A 20,741-nucleotide genomic window follows, 5' to 3' on the forward strand; every position below is an offset into this window, starting at 1 on the left:
TCACAGAAGAAAACCTTCCATTGATTTTAACTATCAAACAACCAAACGAGAATATGACAATATGGAAGCAGTTAGATTTGAAGATCTTGTAGTTATTTATTTTTTTTCTACGAAATTAATTGGACTATTTGTCCAAAACAAATTATTAAAAATCATTGAAATGTTAGCCTTTGAGTTTAAGGCTTTGAGTTTAGGTTTGACAATTTAATATATCGTGAGGCTGTTCTGTAGAAAACCTTCCAGGGAAAATCAAAGCTCACCAGGACAAACCTTTAGTTAAAGGCATTTCATTAGCATTTCTAATGAAAAGATAATTGAAACCATTAAAAACATAAATTAAATGTCATAGGAGAGGAACAAACATTCATGAAACCCCTCTCTTTCCAAAATTTCTACTTTTATATATTTCAGAAATTAAATAAACCTATGTGAAAAGCTGTTTTGTACCACATAAAATTAAGGATTTGACTTTAAATAGCATTATTACATGTAGTGCTTTTGATTTTTTTCCAGTAGAAGTAAAAATGAAAGAGCTCATCCCTAACGACTTTATTCCATTCAATTTATCTACTAAATTTTAAGTCACGAAGATCTGAAGTGATATCAAGTTACTAAGTTAAATGGATGTGAATGATATTTAAAAAAAAAAAAAGAAGAAAAGAAAAAGCAAACAAACAAACAAACATCAATTAATGAGGAAACTGAACCTTAAGAGTTTATTGTTTGTTTGTTTGGCTGAAATACCATGATCTCACGTATAGGCCATTAATTTTGAAAAAAAAAATCCTTAAAAGAAAACCAAGGAAAATGAATTAGAATATGACTTACAATTATCAACAAAATTTCTGCTGATTAATTTTATCTTAAAAATATGTAGACACAATAAATGCAAGAAAATGGATCTCCAGAAAATTCTATATTAATAGGAAACTCATACTGAACTGAAAGGGTTTCATTATGTATGATGATGTCACCCAAAGGCATGAATGTCCTGAGAGAACTACCAGAAGGCCAGGAAATAGAAAATGTTAACCAGTCTGAGTTGTTGTGATCCTGTGATAAATTTACCAAAGAACAATCATTACTTTTGGGTGAACTCTGTTTTATGTCAACATTAGTGGAGTTATTTGTGGCAAGATTAGATGAAGGAACTCTGGAGATTAAACATAAATCTTTGAACAACAGCCTGAAACAGCACAGATAAGGCAGAAAAGTAAATCTTTCTTCCAGTATTTAAAAATCTATAATATTCCCTGTAATTCATTAAAACTGGTAAATGAATTTAATTTAAAACAGTAATTTCAAAATTTTTCAAGATTGTTTATATAAATGTATAAAATATAAAATATATATTAAAATGTAAAAATATTTTCAGATAGTATCCAAAAAGAAATCATTAGAAAACAGTAAAAAGTGAGAATCACATAGATTAAGACAAAATAACAAACAAGAAACAACAATATATATTTTTGTGGCAAAATAGAACTTTATATAGGATCAATTTTGTCTCAGGAATGAACACCTGAAGTAGTATTATTTACATTAACTGCGTGAAAGATACGATGAAAAATGCATGAAAGAAAAAAGTTTTCCAGCACACAGAAATCATCTAGATCCCACAAGAGCAAAAGGATTACATAAATTCTAACAGAACCCAAGTCAACAAGCTAAATGAATTACACATTGGCAGATGATACAGGCAGAGACGCTGAAGAAAACTTTTGGAAGGACAGAGAGATGATCTTAGCGATGGAGATACACCAGGCAAAAGAATGCCTATTGGACTGAGTCTCAGCACTGGACTGAGTAACTGGATTTTCCTGTACGTATTGACAGCTGTGGAATGATTTGTCAGCTATCAGAGAAAAAGATCTAGGCATCATCATGAACAGACTGATTAAATAATTTGCCCAATGCATATCACTAAGTAAAAACAAGAAACAGAAAACAGAATAATGAACATGCAGCAGAAGTCTACACTGAAAAGATGAAAGAAGTTCGTGGTTCAAAATGTCAGGGAGCTGCTGTTCTCCAGATTTGGGAGTAACCATGTAATACCAGATAAGCTGCAGTGTTTTCAGTTGTGTACTGAGATTATACATACTGCTTTACACCATAGCCTCAAGTATATCATCAGTCATTGTAAAGAGATTGGAGATTCTTACATGGAACGGATTGTATGTATGCAACACTCATTTCAGTTAAATTAAAGTCTAAGAAAATAAAAGAGAAGTTGGTGTTCTTGTTTTTCTTGTATCCCTCCCTGGCCCCCATAGCCCATGTTACTTCTCTGTTCTATTAGCTCCTTTCCTTATTATTTATTTGTGATGTTATCTGATGGTATTTTTTGCACATAAATTCAGCATAGCTCCTTGGGAAACTGAAATTCTGATGGTCACTGTAGTCCCTATCTTACAGAATTTTGTTGAGAATAATCTTTTTTGACCAGGCCTGACTAAGGGAGAATTAGTGTTAGCACAAGGACACTGAAGGGATGCTTGCGGTTAACTCTTCATCATTCAGTAGAGATCTCTGTGATACACATCCTGCTAGCTGGGCTGTGAAGCTCTGCACTGTAATAGTATAAATAAGTGTAAAGTAAAACTTTCACTGGTCAAGCACCATTCATCTCCCTGGTGAATTATGTGTTAGCCTTCCAGAAGCCTGGCTGTGCAAAGATCTGAGGAGACCTTAACAATAATTGGTTGGCATTTCTGGGAGACCACATGTTTAAGTCCTGGATATAGGACATTACTTCTCATCAGTAATTCCTAAGTATGTTATTCTTTATTTAAATCTATGTTTATATGCATACATGTGCATATGTAAGTCCCTTACAGCAGTAATGCCTGGCCTGGCACTGCAAGGCTCACAACCAGAAAGTTTGGGAATTGGTATTTGGTCTGATCTAGTTTGTACTAGAATGGCTTGGAAGACAGTAGGCAGTGGCAAAGGAGGTGATGAAAAGCTGTGCTCTGTGATTTCTGACTCTGTATATCTGCATGACACATCTCCCATCAGGTATAAATCTGTTTCCTTTGCATGGGCTTCTTACCTTCAAGAGATCACGATGTCCAAATGTCAACAGATAGCAATGGGAAAGCCTTAGCACAAGAAAGAGGGTACCTGCTATCCTGTCTGTAGCAGAAACACTTAACCATTACTCAAAGGCATCCTTCTTCTACTTTTAGCTCTAACAGTTATAGTTAAGTTGTTTTGTTTTTTGTTTGTTTGTTTGTTTTTAAACAGGCTCCACACTGATTCCAATCTTATCCTCCCTTGAGGGTAATCCCCAACTCCTTTTCTTAAATAATAAAAAAAAAAAAAGAAGAAAAAAAAGGAAAAAAGAAAAAAAAAGATCCAGTGGCAAAGCTTAATGTTGCAATACGGATGCACATGTATGATCTTTTTCTCTGTGAAGATTTTAAGTAAAGGACATGGTGTTTAACAATTCAATCAAACTTCCTTTCTCAAGTCATACCTTTGTGTCACTCTGTGCAATTTCAAGAAGCCTTTAAAGTACTTGGTCCAAAAAAATCTCTTTACTAGAACTTACCCAATTGACAGTATCTTGTATGACTTGTCATGCAATGCAAACATTTCAGCTTAATTTGGGGGAGCTGAAGTAATTCATTTTTAATTTTAACGAATGTTTGAAAAATATTCATATCATTCTAGACATTCGCATTTTTACCTTATTGTGTGTAGTTGAATAAGATTCCTAAAATGTTAAAAATATTGTTATAGATTAGCATTTTGGAAATCTGAAGTTCATCCAGTTTCTGGACTATAGATTACTGACTCTGCTCAGCATCGTTGAAAAGAGCCATTAATGTTAACATGGAATAGCAGCCCTTTTCAGAATGCCAGACCCCCACACCGTTACTTTCCAGTGAGACTGTGGGAAGAATAATTTCCTCAGACACAGTCATTTGCATGGTAAGAAATGGGTCAAATCACAAAGATCAGTGGATACTCTGAATTTAGTACACCACTAAAATATCTATCACATCTATCGTATTTGGCAATGCCAGACTCCCAAATCTAGTAATTCAATAAATAACTAGACAAGCTGTCAGTACAGAAGGTAATTACAGAACGTAAAAGGACAGTTAGTTGTCAACAACAGAAAATGGCAAGATAGAGATGATCTATTTGTGTACAGCATGGATATCTAGAGCCTATTCAACTTAAGACGAGTTGGACCACACAGTATAAAACTGAATTTCTTAAAATTCATGTAAACTGACACAGAAATTTCAACTTTTCAACTTCACTGGAAATAAGTTTTCTTTGATTATACAGACACATCTTTTTCTCACCAGTAAGCCTGAGCCCAGTCAGTAATCATTCCTGTCAGACCTGAGGAGTGACAAACAATTGGTAAGGCAAATGGCAGCCAAGCTGCTTCACTTAAAGCAATGGTCTTAGGTTTTAAGAACCACAGAGGATATGGCTGGAAGGACAGCCCAGAACATTTGTAAAGCTGCCCAAAGGTTCAAAGTCCATTACTGCATACTAATACTAGTACTAACAATATTTAATTCTGAAATATTGATGGGTATAAATGGAAGAAAATGTCATTAATTTGTGAAGTTCTCAGTTACCTATTTTAGCAGGATTTTTACCACTTTACTTCTACTACCACAGAGTAAGAAATACCCAGATATATTTCAGATTTCCTTTTCTTGTAGAATTTCCTACACCTCTAACTGCTAATGTTTATGAAGCTATCCTACAAATCAACCTTTTCACTACTGATTTGTGTTTCTTACACGTATTTCAGCATGCCTCCCTGAAAACTGTTTAAAAATCAGCACAGTCCAAAGCAATTCAGTTCCTGAATTCATCAGTGTTAACTTCTTCTTCCTCTGGGAGGTACAGATTTAACAGGCAACAACAATGGCAATGTAAGTGAACCTCCTCTTTCCCCATACAACTCTTTCACATGGCACCATGCAGCATACTGCACATCATGCAATGAGACTGTGACTGCACAGACCCCTTGAGCATGGGACTGGATTTGCCTCTACTAAACGTTGCCATCTTCCAAGCATCCTCTACTGGCTATCAGTTTTTGTTTGTTTGTTTGATTGTTTAGTTTGTTGTCGCTGTTGTTGTTTCTCATTTGTTCACCTTTGTTTTGCATTATACTGCCTCTTGTAGACCCTGAGAAGGTTGCTATGGGCACTCAATTTCTTGAAGGGCATGTTTAAAACAAATGTATAAAGGCTGTACCATCTACTTGAGAACAGAGTAGAAAAAAGGTTACCTGAAATCAGGTGAATTTAAAATGCTTTTCATTCTTTTCTTTCTGATTATCTATTTGAATTCTCTGCCTACCACGTCTCTTGTCAGACAGGATTGCTAGCACCTTTCAGCATGGGCTGTAAGCTCCTTCTATTCTTGTTCTTGGTTTGGTTTTCTACAGGGCCTAGCAAGGATCTAGTCTTAATGAGAATGGCTGACATACCATAACTTTGTATTTTTCTAATATAGCACTGCTTACAGATAAAGCAATTCTAAATACATCGCAACTTCTGCCCATAATCGCCTTTTGATTCCAGTCTGCTATTCCTGAAAACTTTGCTTACCCTAAGGAGGTTTGTAGCAGCAATAACAGAAAATCAGTAAAGATGTCCCAATAGATCTAAGCGTGATACAAATACCAGAATTTCCCATTTATGCTCAGTTTTATGCATGTTCAAAATGGGTAATGTCTACTTTTAAAATCCCTGCCAGTCTCATCAGTGCTTTTACCTTTTATGAAGGGTGGTCTTGATTTGTTTTTCTAGAAACTGACATTATATTTATACTAGGCAAAATACTACAGTACACTGCACTGATCTATGAAAGAAAAAAATATCTGAAAAAAATTATGTTAATATTACAGGATTGGTTGGAAATGAACAAAAACCTCCCCATTCTCATTTCAGTACATTGATATCTTCCATTTGATTTGCTCATACTTCTTTTCTGAAACAGGCATACCTCATTTGCTGGAATCTTACTGTATAATTAAGTCAGTATAAACATTATCAACAAGATGACAGTATTATTTTGACTTCAATTATTTCATCAAAGTCACATATTTCATTTGTCCATAGTCTTATTAATAGTGTCACATTTTGACTTCTCACAGAATCTGAAGAGCTAACATTCTTGGACTGGGATCCAAAGAATAAAACTAAAGCTAATTACCTTGTCAGGAAAACTGCAGCATTAATAACATCCTAAATCTGAATTTTTAATTAAAGGATACCAAATAATTTGAGATTATTTGCTATGGAAATTTAGAGGTTGTTTAAAGTTTGAATACCCCATGTGGTTGAACAGTTGGCAAAACTGAATTTGCTTTTTTCATTTTCCCGATTTTTACATGTTTTTCGATCCAGACAAAAGAGAAGCAATCGTCATCAGCGACAGCTGCTTTTTGTACCACTCAGCTGAGAGATCTCTCTGTGAACTGTTGGTTTCATTCTGTCTCCGTGCAACAGCTGGAGACTTTACTTTCCCCCCCACGCACTGTCTACAGGGCACTGCGTATACGATCTTAAAAAAATAATTTGAAATAGGACATGAGTTCTGAGATTTGTTGTTATAAAAATGAAGCAGTTGCTTCAGATGTCCTTTAGACTCACAAAAAAAGACATAATAATTATATTAGACCAACCTTTGATCCCCCATTTTCTCTTCTTCAGACTACAGACAAAGCTTTCACTTCTTTACTGTGAGGGTGACAGAGCACTGAAACAGGTTGCCAGTAGAGGTTGTGGAGTCTTATTCTCTGGAGATATTCAAAACGTGCGTGGATGCCAACCTGTGCAATGTGCTCTAGGTGATCCTGCTTGGCATGGGGGGTTGGACTAGATGATCTTCAGAGGTCCCTTCCAACCTCGGCCATTCTGTGATTGTGTGAAAACAAACTACATTCTAACCATTGGGATCATTATCACAGAAGCTGTATTTGTATCCTCTTCATGTCCAGTCTAACACATAGATACTATTTAGGAACTCTGCTGGTGTTTCCTTTTTAGCTGCTCCTGAGTGCATCTTTTCTCTCCAGCTTCCTTAGCCCAATCTTATTGTAGAACTTATAGTCTGTTATCTTCTCTGGTCTCCTTTATGCTTACACTTTATACTTCACTTCTTACAAATGGCTGCTCCTAAAATCTATTCCCTTGCACATTGTTTTGATCCTATTGTCACTTGCTGAATCCCTCCAAAAGTTTTGGGTACAGTATCAAATAAAAGTTAAGCTTTTTATTATTGTTTTCAAAACCTACACTTCTCTCCACAGTATTTTCCCTCCCCAGATTCATCCTGCTTTTTATATATACTTCATTTATTCTATCAATGTTCTGAATTTTCTGGATAATTGAAAAAAAAAAAAAGCTTCCAATATATAAAGTATCCTAAACATGACCTTATGACCTTTGAGTACCCCATGCTGTTGTCATCTAAGTATTTGTACTTCTTGGAGTACATCAGTGATGTGTAGTTCTCTTGTAAGCCAGGTAGACGTGTAAACATGCAGTGCATATGCATTTCATTTCACTTCTCCCCTGCTTACTTGTTTCTCCTTAGATGATGAATTCCCCTGAGGATGACCTAAAACTTGTATAGTCTTGAAATGGGTCGTAAGTGTGCAGCTTAGTAAAGAACGCTGCTGCTGTTAAGAGTGAGCTACAACATGCCCTTTTTGGGCCTATATTAGATGTGGTAAGCTTTCCTCATCTGAAGAGAACATTTACATTGTTCAGCATCATATTCCAAGGACACCATTTACTGGTAAAATGTAATTGCTAATGTTTCTAGGTGGTGGATCCAACCGCTCAGTTTGAGCCTTTATTCTGTACTTTCTCCACACACTAATGAGGGTAGGCAAAGAGTCTAACTGAACAGAAATATTTAGCATATTGAGCCACTTTGCTGACTTAAGAGCTATTGTGGAGTTCAGTGCTCCATACAGTCCAGATTATACAGCATACTTTTAAATTAAGCAAGAGTTTTAGAAGGATTGATGTATTTATTGACTTACTGGAGTCTGCAATTTTTGTCAAATATTCTTTGATCTTGGTATTGTTAAAATGTTGAGTAAAAGCACTATTTGATCTCTATGTGACCGTACCTCTAAAACAAATTAACTCCATTACAGCACTACCATGATTATTAATAATGTTATCTTTTCAGTAACAGTTCAATTTAAGCTTCATTTAAAATTATGCCTTAAGAGTTCAAGGCAAGCGGCAAAGCCAATAAGGATCACATTAAGCCTCTTGTTTCAATGTGTGAGAAGCGTCATTTGGATTTTTCAAGCCAAGTCTTGGCATTAGCTTGGGGGAACTCGGCTCTGCTCAAAGAAACAGCCTTCTGTCAATGTCAAGAATGATCCTAAAGAGTAAAAACAGTGAACACAGAAGGCTGCACTGAACCTCTGAGTTAGAAACAAACAGTGAGCAAAGATTAACATTTATCTGAGCTTTCCATTTGTTTCCCCCATTGCAGACATATTAATATGTATGCCATGACTTCATGTTGCTATGTACTCTAGTAATGGAACAGAATAGTAACAGGGAAAAAAAAGGAAATCCAAGTATATTTTAAATTGAACTCATGTCTCTGTAGAGAAATTAAAGCATCTATTTTTTGGTATAAATCTTGGAAAATCTCAGCTGCATAAGTCACTCTCAGGCTGCATGTTTACTGTTCAAAAGTTTTTGTCAATTCTGTATGAAATATTTCCTCATCTTCTGATTCTGAAGTTTAAAGTACTATTTAGGTGACAGTGTTAGAGCCGTGTTAGAGCCTTGACAGAAGTAGGAAAGAACATTTTAGATGTCAGCAAATTTTAAACTGGAAGAAATACGTTCTTGTATGTTCATCTGTGACATGGATTTTTGTGAAACGTATTTTGTGAATTAGAGAATAAAGCCCTTCTTTTCTCCAGAGGGCACTGGGAACACAGTGTAACTGTTTGAGCATCCTCACATAGCCTCAGCAATGCTGATTTGAATGACTGCTTCAAGAAAGCAGATGGTCATTTCTCCACAGTCTACTCCTGCTGGTGCAAGTGCTAAATGATGCAAGTTTTTACTGCAGTTTTGTGGTATGGAGATGCAAATACTAGACTTACTTCCGAACACATCTTCATGTAAAAGTTACCCTACTATTGAAGATTAGTTGCTTCTGGCTGTTGCTTTAAAAATTTAAGGCTATAACACCCTGTGTTTCTGAAGTAGCTAAGATAGGGGGGTTATCCTCTAGTTTCTGTGAGGGTGTTCCAAAATATCAAATATTTTAAATTATCGCTAGTATAAAAACAAGCAAACAAACAAACCCCATCATTTGACACTACCATTTAATCATTTATCCTTCAAATGTGAAAAATAACTCATAAAGACAAGAAAATGGAATAAACAGTAACGTGATAGTAACAATTTGTACCCCATAGTCATAAAATAAGAGCTCCCAAGCAGAACTCTATGAAACACTAGTTGCCCACAGAGTACTTGCAGCTAATTCTTGGAAGACTGGCTAGTCATACTGTGCTGGCTTTAGTCCTTGTTTCCAGCTGTTACATCACATGAAAGACAACTAAAAATACATTAAATACTTCTCCATACAAGCAAGTTAAAAAGCTTCTGCAGTAATTTTGTGCACTGAAAGTAGAAGAGGTGTGTGCAAAAGTTACAAACAGAAGCAAAAAAAAAAGAAAAAAGTTTACAATCTCTCTGAAGTATGGTCTGTGACATGACAAGAAAAAACCTTGACTCTCAAGGGTCAATTTCAGTATTTCAGCATGTTTTGGATATTTTAAGCTGTATCACATGTTCCTAGTCCAAAAACACAGTTGATCACAGACCTAGCCAATATTTTCTGATACCTTTTGGCCTGTGCTTATGTATCTCATTGAAATCAAAGCCCTTATGCCAAGGAAATAGCTTACTGACTGTTACATCAGGTGTTCAGAAAAAAGACAGTATGAGGTGCTTCCTAGATATTAAATGGTCTATGTGGAAATTGAATAGGCTGAAGGTGCTTCCGTATGAGGTTAAAGGATATAACTTATAAGAAACATGGAAGAATAAAATGTGCAAATACAAATTAATGAAATGTGCAAACTATGAGTTTGAATGGACCTACAGTGGAGGATAAGAATTAGAATTTATTACAGTTGGGTAACATCTAAATGACAAACAGTATGTTGCCCTGTTTGCGAAAAAGGCATGGAGGGGTAGCAGGGGATGGGATGGCCAAAGCAAATTGTTCTAAATGTTTAGTAATGGAAATTAAGTTATTTGCCCAGAAACATTTTGTTAAGCAACCCTTGAAACAGATTCCACATTATCATGGGAAATGCATGACAGAATTAGGACAGACAACAGCAACCTTTAGGTTCCTGCCAGCCTATAATGGAAATGGAAGTGACAAAGAAATACAATAGAGCATCTCACCAAAGCATGTACTACATACAGCCAATTGATAGCCTGTATACTATAATCCAGACATATTCAGGAAGCTCTTGCTGTGAGCCAAACACAGTACACAGTGTACATGACACATTCTTTCAGTGAGATATCAAGCCAGAAGCAGACAAGAAAATACGTTAAACTGAAAATAAAGATTACAGACATGATTACTGCTGCTTTGCTTAATCAATTGCTATCAATATTTTCAAACAGGTCTGAAAATGGAGTAATAGGATATGTGTCTTTGAAACACAGATACTGAATGCATCCCATACTCTTTAGTTCCATGATTTTTTTGCCTGCCTACTGGAAACAGTAAATTTATATCACATTTACATAATATGGAAGATGCACCTCAGGCTTTCTTCACATTCCTGATTTTTATTTATACTTGGGCCACAGTGTGACTTTATGCTTCAGTTTTTTTTTCACAGCCTTATTGTTCCCTTAACTGGGAGAGTCCTACACATCTGATAGATACAGTACTTACAGAGAATTCAGCTTACAAAATCTGTTATGCTATGGGAAACTAGTATCAAGGATGACTCACCTTAGACCAGTCTCCCATTCTCCAGATGTAGCATTTGGAATAGTCCTCACAGTCCTCTGCTTCTTTAGGTCTTGTGGACAAAACACATTTCTTGCGGGGATTGGTGCACCTCACAGTCCGATGCCGTACTCCCTTACCACACTTTACAGAGCACTGTTGAAAAAAGATGTTTTGCAGGTTTCTACAAAAGGCATAATTACCCCCTGTTATCTCCTTCTAATGCCCTCTGCCAAGATACCATATCTAATTCAGGACGTCAGTGATTTCCTGATTTCCAATCCTCAATTGCATAGATACACAGTTTGCTAAAAACTAACACATGAACAAAAATTCCTTATGGGGCAGAATGATCATATTTGCATTTTCAGCTGAAAATATATAATTTGATCAAAAATTATTTCCGTAAGGAAAAACTAAGCTTTAAAAATGATATTTGGATAAGAAAACATTTTAAAAGTTATGATGAAACAAATGCAAAATGTCGCAGTAAAGATGTTATGCAATTTTTGTTCAAAGAATTAAGGGAGATATAATGAAAGAGAATCTAAATAATGTTTGTGAGAACAAGACCTGAAGCAATTTCAAATAAATTTCACTAGTAGCTAACAGATCCTTTTAAGAAGAAAAAAGTTAAAATGTAAAAGAAAATGCTCTAAATCTACACAAGAATCCAGACTGAATTCAAATTCACTGCATATACAGCATGTGACAAATCTTCAAGTTGCACAGAAGGTCTTAATCTATGTGTTTTTCTTCCCCACTATTCCCATTTACACTGCCAAAAATTATGCCATTTCCTTCTTAAAACATTATCACTGCTTTTGATCATCCCGCTGCTTGCAGATCAAAATTCTCCTTTGCCAAGCTGATTATAACTGCAGGAAGCAGTAATGGCTAACTTCCAACACAACAGTGATAGTAGGAATTGCCATGGGAAACACCTCACTCTTCAAAATATATTTATTAATTCCAGCAGAAACATGCTTACTAATTTGTCATATCTGAGGTAAAACAAACCAACTAAACAAAGTGGATTTCTTTCTCACACCTGGAAAGTGTGATAATGGAATGGAATAAATGGAAGTGTATACCATTCTTCCCACAGCTAACTTTTGCATTATAAACCTCTGTACCAAACCAGAACTGTGGCTATTTTCTCCTCTTATCTCTGTCTTAACATCTTTCTTTTAACTCTTTGAAAATGTTTCCTATGTCATAGCTCTTTCTCACTTGGAGATCAAGGGGTGCCACTGAGCACAGGAACCCAAACAATGATCTGTACCCACATTCAGAAGCTGTTATTCTTATTTTGAGCCTGATGAGACTCACAGCACAGCTTCTAGTGTGGGAAGCACTTAGAATTGCTGTATTCTTCCAATGGTGGCAGAAGGTCTAAATAAATACTTTCAGCTTGTCCAGATGACAATGATAACAACTCCCTTCTTCCTCCGCAGTCAACTACTTTAAGAAGCTTTTTAGAAGAAAACCAAATGGACACACATATTAAAATATCTTAAGATAATAAAGCTTTTTGAATAGTAACTACATTCAAAAGCTATGCTTCAGAATACAATGGATCCAAAATTGTGTTATCTACAGGTCCTTTTGTTCACTGTTTTTGCTGTTCTTAGAAAAAGAGGTAAGAAGAGAGAGGAATGGAAGGAAATGTCCTTTTTGCAACCAACTGCCTTCATAGCCTCTCTGAATTTCAACAGCAGCAACCTTCTTAATAACATCTCTTGGTACAACAATACCTCACAGATGCTCACACTCTGAACCCAAGTTCTGGTAGCCTATAAGTGACTGCCTTAAATCCATTTACCCCTAGTTACCTACTACCAAGGTCAGGATATACTTGATTATACGTGCTTGAAAAATGTCCAAAAGAAACTGTTCCAGGACATTAACTAGGTAAAATGTAGTAGTTCTACATGGCTTGTTTTCCTAGTCCCTGATCCTTTTGCCAAATCATTGCATGAGGATCCTGAAAATCATTAGGCTGAGCTAAGCCACTTGCTGGTGAAAAAAATCTCATTCTCAGAACATAGTAAGGCATAAATAATCATTGTGGATTATTTATACAATTAAATGCAGCACCTCAGACCAGACTCCTGCCTCCCACACAGTCATGCAGTCCTGGCCTTCACAGCGCTGTGCAGAAGCAGGCTTTGGCCCAAGGCAATCCCTCTCCCTTGCTCTGATCAGGGTCCCATTTCTTAGCTGCTGTGTGCAGGCTACTTGTCTGTTCTGGGTCCCTTTTCCACATGTCCTTGAACATGGAGTCCATTCAGTCATCATCCATCTACAAAGAAATACAGGCAATACAGTAAGAAGAAATCAGGAAGGAAGAAGTCCCATTAGGTCATCCGTTCTCTTGCTTGGCATTACTTGCTTACCCAAGACATACTTACAAATTTTCTCTTTCCTTTTAAGTTAACTGTCTGTAACTGTGTTAACAGACTAATTACTAATCTAGTATAATTTACATTTAAATAATATCTTAATCTTCATATCATTTCATTCCCAGCCCATCATTTCTATGTTTTCAGAGTACTCTCTTGTCATTATAATTCCAATTAGAAAAGTTCCAAAATACAATCACACACATTTCAAATACGATGGACCACTGATCGGACAGTTTTTTTTTTTTTATTTTCTGTCTATCTATATGACTACCTATTTGTCAAATGCATATGCCCTTCACTTAAGGTCCAATAAGTTTCAATACAGAATCACTCCTATGTGAAAAGCTTGTTGCTCTGGAAGGAATACAAAAGCTCAGTCTTCTTCATGTTCTTTAGGATCAGGCCTATGTAACTCAGGTTACATAGCTTAAATTACAGCAACAGGGAAGGCTGATGCAGCTTGGCATAGCCCACATACCTGGAAAGTAATCACTCTAGAATATAATTTTCCCCAAATGTTCTGTAGCTCCAGACTATGGCCATATGCCCTTAAAAATCAAAAAGTTCTGCCATTAATGCAGTACACAAGTATACTCCAGGAGACTAGACTTGCAAGGGAGTCTTCGGTCAACCGAAGTTCTATAAATCTGTTCCAACCATCTGTCAGACAATTATTGTAAGAAAACGAAACAATGAACTAAGTTATTTTTTTTATTATTATTAGCAGTCCAGAGACTCAATTTACAAATCACAGCCTGTCAAGATAATGCAATAGACTTTAAGATCTTTCTTCAATTGCCAAAAAACCCACAACTAGTTATGCAAGTATATGTTCTAGCTCTGTTTCTGTTGAAAGCTAACAATATTTGTTTTGTAAGAATCATTAATACTGTGGTAAAATCTGGATCATGATATCTTTCCACCTGTCTCAGCATAGCAATTAATAACACCTACATTTTTTCATTTAATAAGCTGGAAAAAGTACAAAATGTTAAAAATACGTATTTGTCAAGGCCTTAGAAAAAGATCAGACTATTCCATTTCTACCTATTCAGTATACAATGTTATTAATATAATAAAATATGAAACTGGCCAATTATGCATATAATCGAATATAAATCTGTCCACTGTGTAATGTCTGTGGAAATCCAAACATCAGTAGTTCAGTCTTGCTTAAAATGTGTAAGTTGCATTTCGTCTATTTTAGTACTTCATCCTATCCAAAATAGCTATGTCTGCTGGTTCATTTTGCATTACTTTCTTTAATAGTATTTGTATTGTATTTACTTTGCATTGTCTTCAGATATTCCATCTACCTTTCCTCCAGATGACTCATGTAGATCCATCCCAGTGCTTACCCCCAGAACTGTTAGCTGACTATCACCTGCTGCTGTCCGTGCCTTTAAAAGTGGCAGACACTTTACCCAAGTCTGCACAATAACTGGGGACTTCCTTAGTTGTCGTTCTTAGCTGCCATTGAAAAAAAAGGACGGTAAACCCTGAAAACAGGCCATCACACCATCCTGGCCAGCCACTCATAGGAACAAGCTGCCAGCTTGGCTGCGGTTATGCCAGACGGGGGGGGGGGGGGGGGGGCACTCTACAGGGCATATGCTGCAGCTGCCTCATTTGGTGAAATTCAGAGAAAAACAACTCTTTCTGCTTCTTCCATCATTCAACCATCAGAGCCTAGTGTCTGCATATTGATCCACAGACAAGTGATCGAGGGCAGTGGCAGTAGAAGAGTGAGGGGAAGGCTTTCTACACTTCGGGGTTAAATCAGTGTAGATGAACTGATTAACAGATTGTTTATTTATTTATTTATTTAATTACTGCTTTGTGTGCCCAGATCTTTCCAAGTGCATTTAAAGGAGTACAGCCCTGACTAAGCTACAACAACAAAATATAACAATACATCATTAATTATAACCATGTTATTAAATCCATTGTTATATAAACAGCAATTAAATTTCAATTCATAGTACACATCAGCCAGTGAGAACTCCTATCGAGGAAAGTAATGAGCTGCTTTATTGAATGAGAATTGATTTAGACATGTGCTTAAGGACTCTTTCATTAAAACTCAGGAGAACCAGCAGCCAATGTTTCAGTGTTCCGTACATTTCACACTATAACCTTTTGTTCTATGTATGTATTTACTGCACATCCAATGCCAGAGGCACTCATTTCTCTTTGTAGCTCCTGAGATGTTTACTTCTAGTTACGACAGTGTAATTTAACCAAATCAGTATTACCTGGTCTGGCATGGCTGCTCATTACACTTTCGGATCTGTGGTTCAGGTTTTGTTAAATATTTGCACTTCTTGTTGTCCACAAGACTGATATTTTTGTTCATAATCTTTGTGCAGGAGACTGTTGTTTTTCTTTCACCTAGTAAAAAATAAAGCAGGTATGTGGAGAAACCACGAATATGCAACTTTGTTAATAAAGGAAGGACAGTGGTATCCTTATCAGATACAGTTATTTTATGGTCAGTTTGGCAAAAAGAAGGGTAAAACCTACATATATGTAAAATCTGAAGTGAAAAACAAAGGTAGCAGTGAGCCCATATGAGATATTAAAGTTTGTAGGGAACAATGTATTTTCTTATTCCAGTATTTGCACACCACTGTCAAAAGAGTTTTGCTGCTTTATTCCTGCAACAAGTCATATGCCAAAGCCTTAGTCTTACTGGCATTCTTATTTCCTTCTCAATCACCAAGACCCTAGTGTTAAGAATGGCTTACAGAAAAATTGCACAGTAAGGAGAAGATATGCTTTTCCATTAATATATAAATTAAGAAAAGGAATATCAAGTCCTGCCCTCTGTATTGCTTAAGTTTAGTAGTTCTGCCCAGTTTAGCAGTACATTGGCACATGTGGCCAGCACTCAGCCAAAGGGATTCAGCTCATGAAGCCTTCAGTAAGGAGCCTGCACCATTCTCCAACTGCACTGTTCTCCGTGGACTAAAGAAAAGAAGACATATAACTGATCTGAGCTGTAGGGTAATCATTTAGGAAGTTGGGTACTGCCTGTGGAGACCTAATGCATGTTCTGTTACACAAACTGTGCTTTGATGGATGGGTTGGGACCTTGTGTCTCTTGAACAGGTAAGAAATCAGAATTTAATGTAATACGTACAACAAGCAGTACCTTGTAATCAGATGGGAGCATAATTTTTAGAAAACTAGCAAGCCTTGCATTAAAGACTTTAGTTAGTAGAAAATAACTTCATAACCGTTTGTTCCTATGGTTACATTATAACACCCTGTTTCTATCTGGAAGTTTACTTACAAACAGGGTGTGTGCAGGAGCAGGGCAGACATAAGAATTCAGTATTTGCTAGTGGTCAGAAATGTGTCTGTGGATTGAGCAGTGAAGCTATAAATATGCATTATGTGTTTGACCACAACTGACATTTTACACAGTATTTGTGTACGTGAGAGCACATGCAACTAATCTATCATGCACAGCATTTGAAATGTTTGACATTTTTTTCTGCATTTACATATACATCTGTGTATTCATATTCCCTCCCACACAAAGAAAGCTTCTCTGCAACACACGAGGTCACAGATCAGTTACATGTATAAACACGTACAAAGCCACATGGCTTCATGACTACTTCTCATCCTGACATACGTTTTAAACATTTAATGAAAACTACTGATAATTGTTATATACTTTAATCAGATTTATCAAAATACTGATGTTAAAAATTCAAACACAAATATTTATACAGGGTACGATCTGCATCATTTTAATTTCATTATTACTTCTTATTAAACCAAAGAACTAAAAGAAGAATTAAAGTTGTTTTGCCTAAAGTACAAAAAATCTTTCCCTTGTATTTCAGAATATTTGCAGTAAAAATACCTTTTATGGAACTTTGCATTAACTCAACTATTTTAAACAATAATAAAACGTGATGGCCAGTTACAACAGAAAAAATATGATAAATAAACATTACAGTAAAACACTTCAATATTTATTTAAGCATTAATGTAGAAAAAAAAATCACTGACATACTGCACTTCAGGACTTTTCCATATGATAGGTAACTTTAGAAATAACTGAGGCAATAATGAGAGATTGTGGTAGCATTCAAATTATTCTAAAAATATTTCAGGAAACTGTAAAAAGCATGAATATTCCAAGTGAATATGAGTGCACTATGAAGAAACAGAGGATGATACTAGGACCACGTACAAAATGCCTTCAGGGAAGAAGCTTTCTTACCAAACCACAAAAGGCATGTTTATGGAAACTACAGTAATCTGTCGTGACACCAGGACTGTTCAGAGAGTCAAAGTAGCTAGAACACAGTGTTCTTTGTGTTGCTGTAAAGAGAAGGTAAAGCATTTCCAGGCTTTCTTATTTGAACTACAAGGTGCATAGCACTTTTCAGGACTGCTGATCACAGAAGCCATGATCATCAATGTTGTAAGCAGGAAAGACAGGTATCAATAATCAATATAGCATTTACTGTGTAAGCCTGACTAATTAATTCACAACATATAAACAGATTTCTATAGATAGCATTCATAAAAACACTCTTACATGTTTCCCACCGTAATTACCTTTTCTAATAACCAGCTTCTAAACAGTTACCAATTTTAAAGGATTTTGTTACAGTAATATTGCTCATGTTCCAATATTTGTTTTCATATTTTAATTTTGTTCTTCCAAATTCACATTTTTTATGGTTTATAAACATAAACATAGGAAAAGTATTGCATCAGCATACTAATATCTGCTGTTGCAATATTTGTTCCATATGTTTCTGGATCTCAACTCATGTTACTAACGGTACATATTTGATCTGAGATTGGGGTTCAGCTTTTCTGTAGTTTGAAATGTCTTTTACAGATCGTTTTTCTTCAGTAGTTCCAAATACACAGTGGAATGCACATGAACTTTCTATTCTTGTTCTAGCTCTTGCACTTCTATTTCTTCTTGGAAACTGGGTCCCGAATTTACTTTTTTAATCAAGTTTTGGTTCCTTCACTAACATTTTCTTTCTACCTACTTTATTTAGTTTGAATCTTTACGAGAGTTATCAGTATTCTTTTAATATAATCAGGAGGAACATGACAGAAATATGTTCACTGTTCTGTGGAATCACACAAGTTGCAATGAGGATATTACTAATAAATATATTGCACTGATCATCAGTCTGAAATATTAATATATCATTTTTTTTAGTCATCATATATATATATACATTGTAAATATATATATGCATATTGTAGATGCAGTGTGTGTGTGTGTGTGTGTGTGTGCTTTTTTTAAAAAAAATTTACCTCCTCCACATACAGCATCACAGTCCTCCCAGCCAGAATGAGTCCACATGAAAAGAGGCTCTGGTACTTTAGAGCTTTGATTCTCAGGAGGAGGATCCAGTGGGATGGTGTACTCATAGTGTAGACCATAGCTCTGGTCATGGAATAGCAGCACCTGTAATTATAGAGGAGGAAAACCTTCCTATGTGCGCAGGAACTATTGAAGACAAACTTGGACCTGTGAAGAGATAATCTTGAAGAACATGCCAGAATGACTTAACACACTGTAGCCTTTAGACCCTTCTGATAGATTTTGTAGAAGAAACTAAATAATAGAAGTAACCAACCCAAAACAATGGGGAGAAAAAAAGATTTTATTTAACATAACAGTCACAAAGTTGTCCATGTAAAATTGTAAAAAAAAAGTATTCCCCACAAATCTGGGGAATGATATGTTACATATCCTATGTTTCCAGTGCTCTTAAAAAGAGATATTTCCTAGATACATCAAATTTCAAACTATTTTGGATATACAAGATGATTTCTTACACTTAAAGGATTTTGAATTGTGAAGTACTTCATCATTTCTTCATTTTTCCTTCTGTTCTTGTCTCTTTGGCTATCAACTTTTCCTTCCCTACACTGAAATGTGTCAAAACTCTACTTCTCAATGGAGAATTTGGTGATTACAACCCTAAAATGTCAATGCTGTGCTATAGCATCAGCCAGTGTGCCAAAAGGATAGAAAACATCTGATACTAATTTGAATTTCCCTGCTCAAGCTGCACGTCAGCTTTGTATGAAATTTGTAGGAATTCTGAGACCTTCCATCCTGCCTCAATAACATAAAGATTATTATTGGATTTAAAAGCACTTTTTAGAAGTGGGCTGACAGATCAGCAGGTATATCTTGCATAGATTCCATTATCTTCAGAAGCCTGGAAAAAATAGTTCCCACACTATAGGACAGGAATCCGGTTAAAAAAACAAAACAAAACAAAACAAAACAAAACAAAAACAAAACCCACATTGTCATACCAGTAAATGTAAAGGTGATGTTGTGGGACCTTTGGCAGATATCTTCTCCCAGAGACCTCTTCGAACATAATGGACGGTGGTCCCAGCAATATTGAATGTTCCTGAATGCTCTATCTTCCAGTCACTATTGATTGACTGTTTACCAGCATCTCGAAGAGCTGCCAAAATACATGAAAAAAGGCCAATACAAAAAAAAAAAAAAAAAAAAGCTTGGTCAGTAGTGATTCTGGCCTCCTTTTACTTCCTGTTTGGATAATTTAACAGGTAGGTGAAATCACATAACTCTGCAGAGATATTTATGGATGCTACTATATGTGAACTTCAACTGGAACATGTTTCAGAAACATTTTTTGGAAGACATCCTTGGCAAATCCGTGTGTGCTAAGCATTACTTGAAGTTAAAACAGTGTTTTAATGCCTAGAGAGACTGACAGGCTCCAGCACAATTCACTAAGTTAATTTATGACAAAGGCAATGATTCTCTTTTCTTAGGTAGTCACTTCTATGACCCATATAAGACATGGGAAATGCAATTTTCACAAGACACTCTTCAAGATCTGTGGAATTACATTAAAACTTCAACAAATTCTGGTTCAGAATTCTTTCCCTCTAATTAATATATGTACTTTTTCCTCCATCTCAAAATGTGACAATACTACTGTCATACTAACTTAAGCACTTATTTTATGCAGATGTTCACCACCTAATTTAATGATTCTAACAAACAGAAAAAGCTTGTTCTTTCTGGATGAATCATTGTTTTCTTGGCCTAATTAATATTCAAATGCATCATCAAGTCAAGAAAGATACTCAGACATTAAGAACAGAGTATTTTACAGTATTTTTCTATAGTACATTCAGAATAGCCCCTTCTGTGAAGAATCTTTAATTTTATTTTGTTTTATTTTATTTGTAATCAGGTCTGTAATATTCATGTGAAGTAAAATACGCTTGAAGTCACCTTCTGGACAAGAAGTTCTATGCATTCCTCTT

General features: G+C 35.7%; 1 protein-coding gene across 8 annotated transcripts in view; it reads right to left on the bottom strand.

Moving 5' to 3' along the window:
* The window catches only part of ADAMTS19 (ADAM metallopeptidase with thrombospondin type 1 motif 19), a 164,181-nt gene that overhangs the window by 13,705 nt on the left and 129,735 nt on the right, over window positions 1-20,741 (bottom strand). For all 8 annotated transcript variants that reach the window (XM_080575091.1, XM_080575096.1, XM_080575095.1 and 5 more), the window contains 5 exons: window positions 19,749-19,906; window positions 18,732-18,885; window positions 15,683-15,818; window positions 13,120-13,324; window positions 11,023-11,175 (listed from right to left, as the gene is read on the bottom strand). In XM_080575091.1, coding sequence (XP_080431217.1) covers window positions 11,023-11,175; window positions 13,120-13,324; window positions 15,683-15,818; window positions 18,732-18,885; window positions 19,749-19,906 — 806 coding nt within the window. The remainder of the gene's footprint in view (window positions 1-11,022; window positions 11,176-13,119; window positions 13,325-15,682; window positions 15,819-18,731; window positions 18,886-19,748; window positions 19,907-20,741) is intronic.

This window comes from Anser brachyrhynchus (genome assembly GCF_964034855.1).
Source record: "Anser brachyrhynchus genome assembly, chromosome: Z".
NCBI lineage: Eukaryota > Metazoa > Chordata > Aves > Anseriformes > Anatidae > Anser > Anser brachyrhynchus.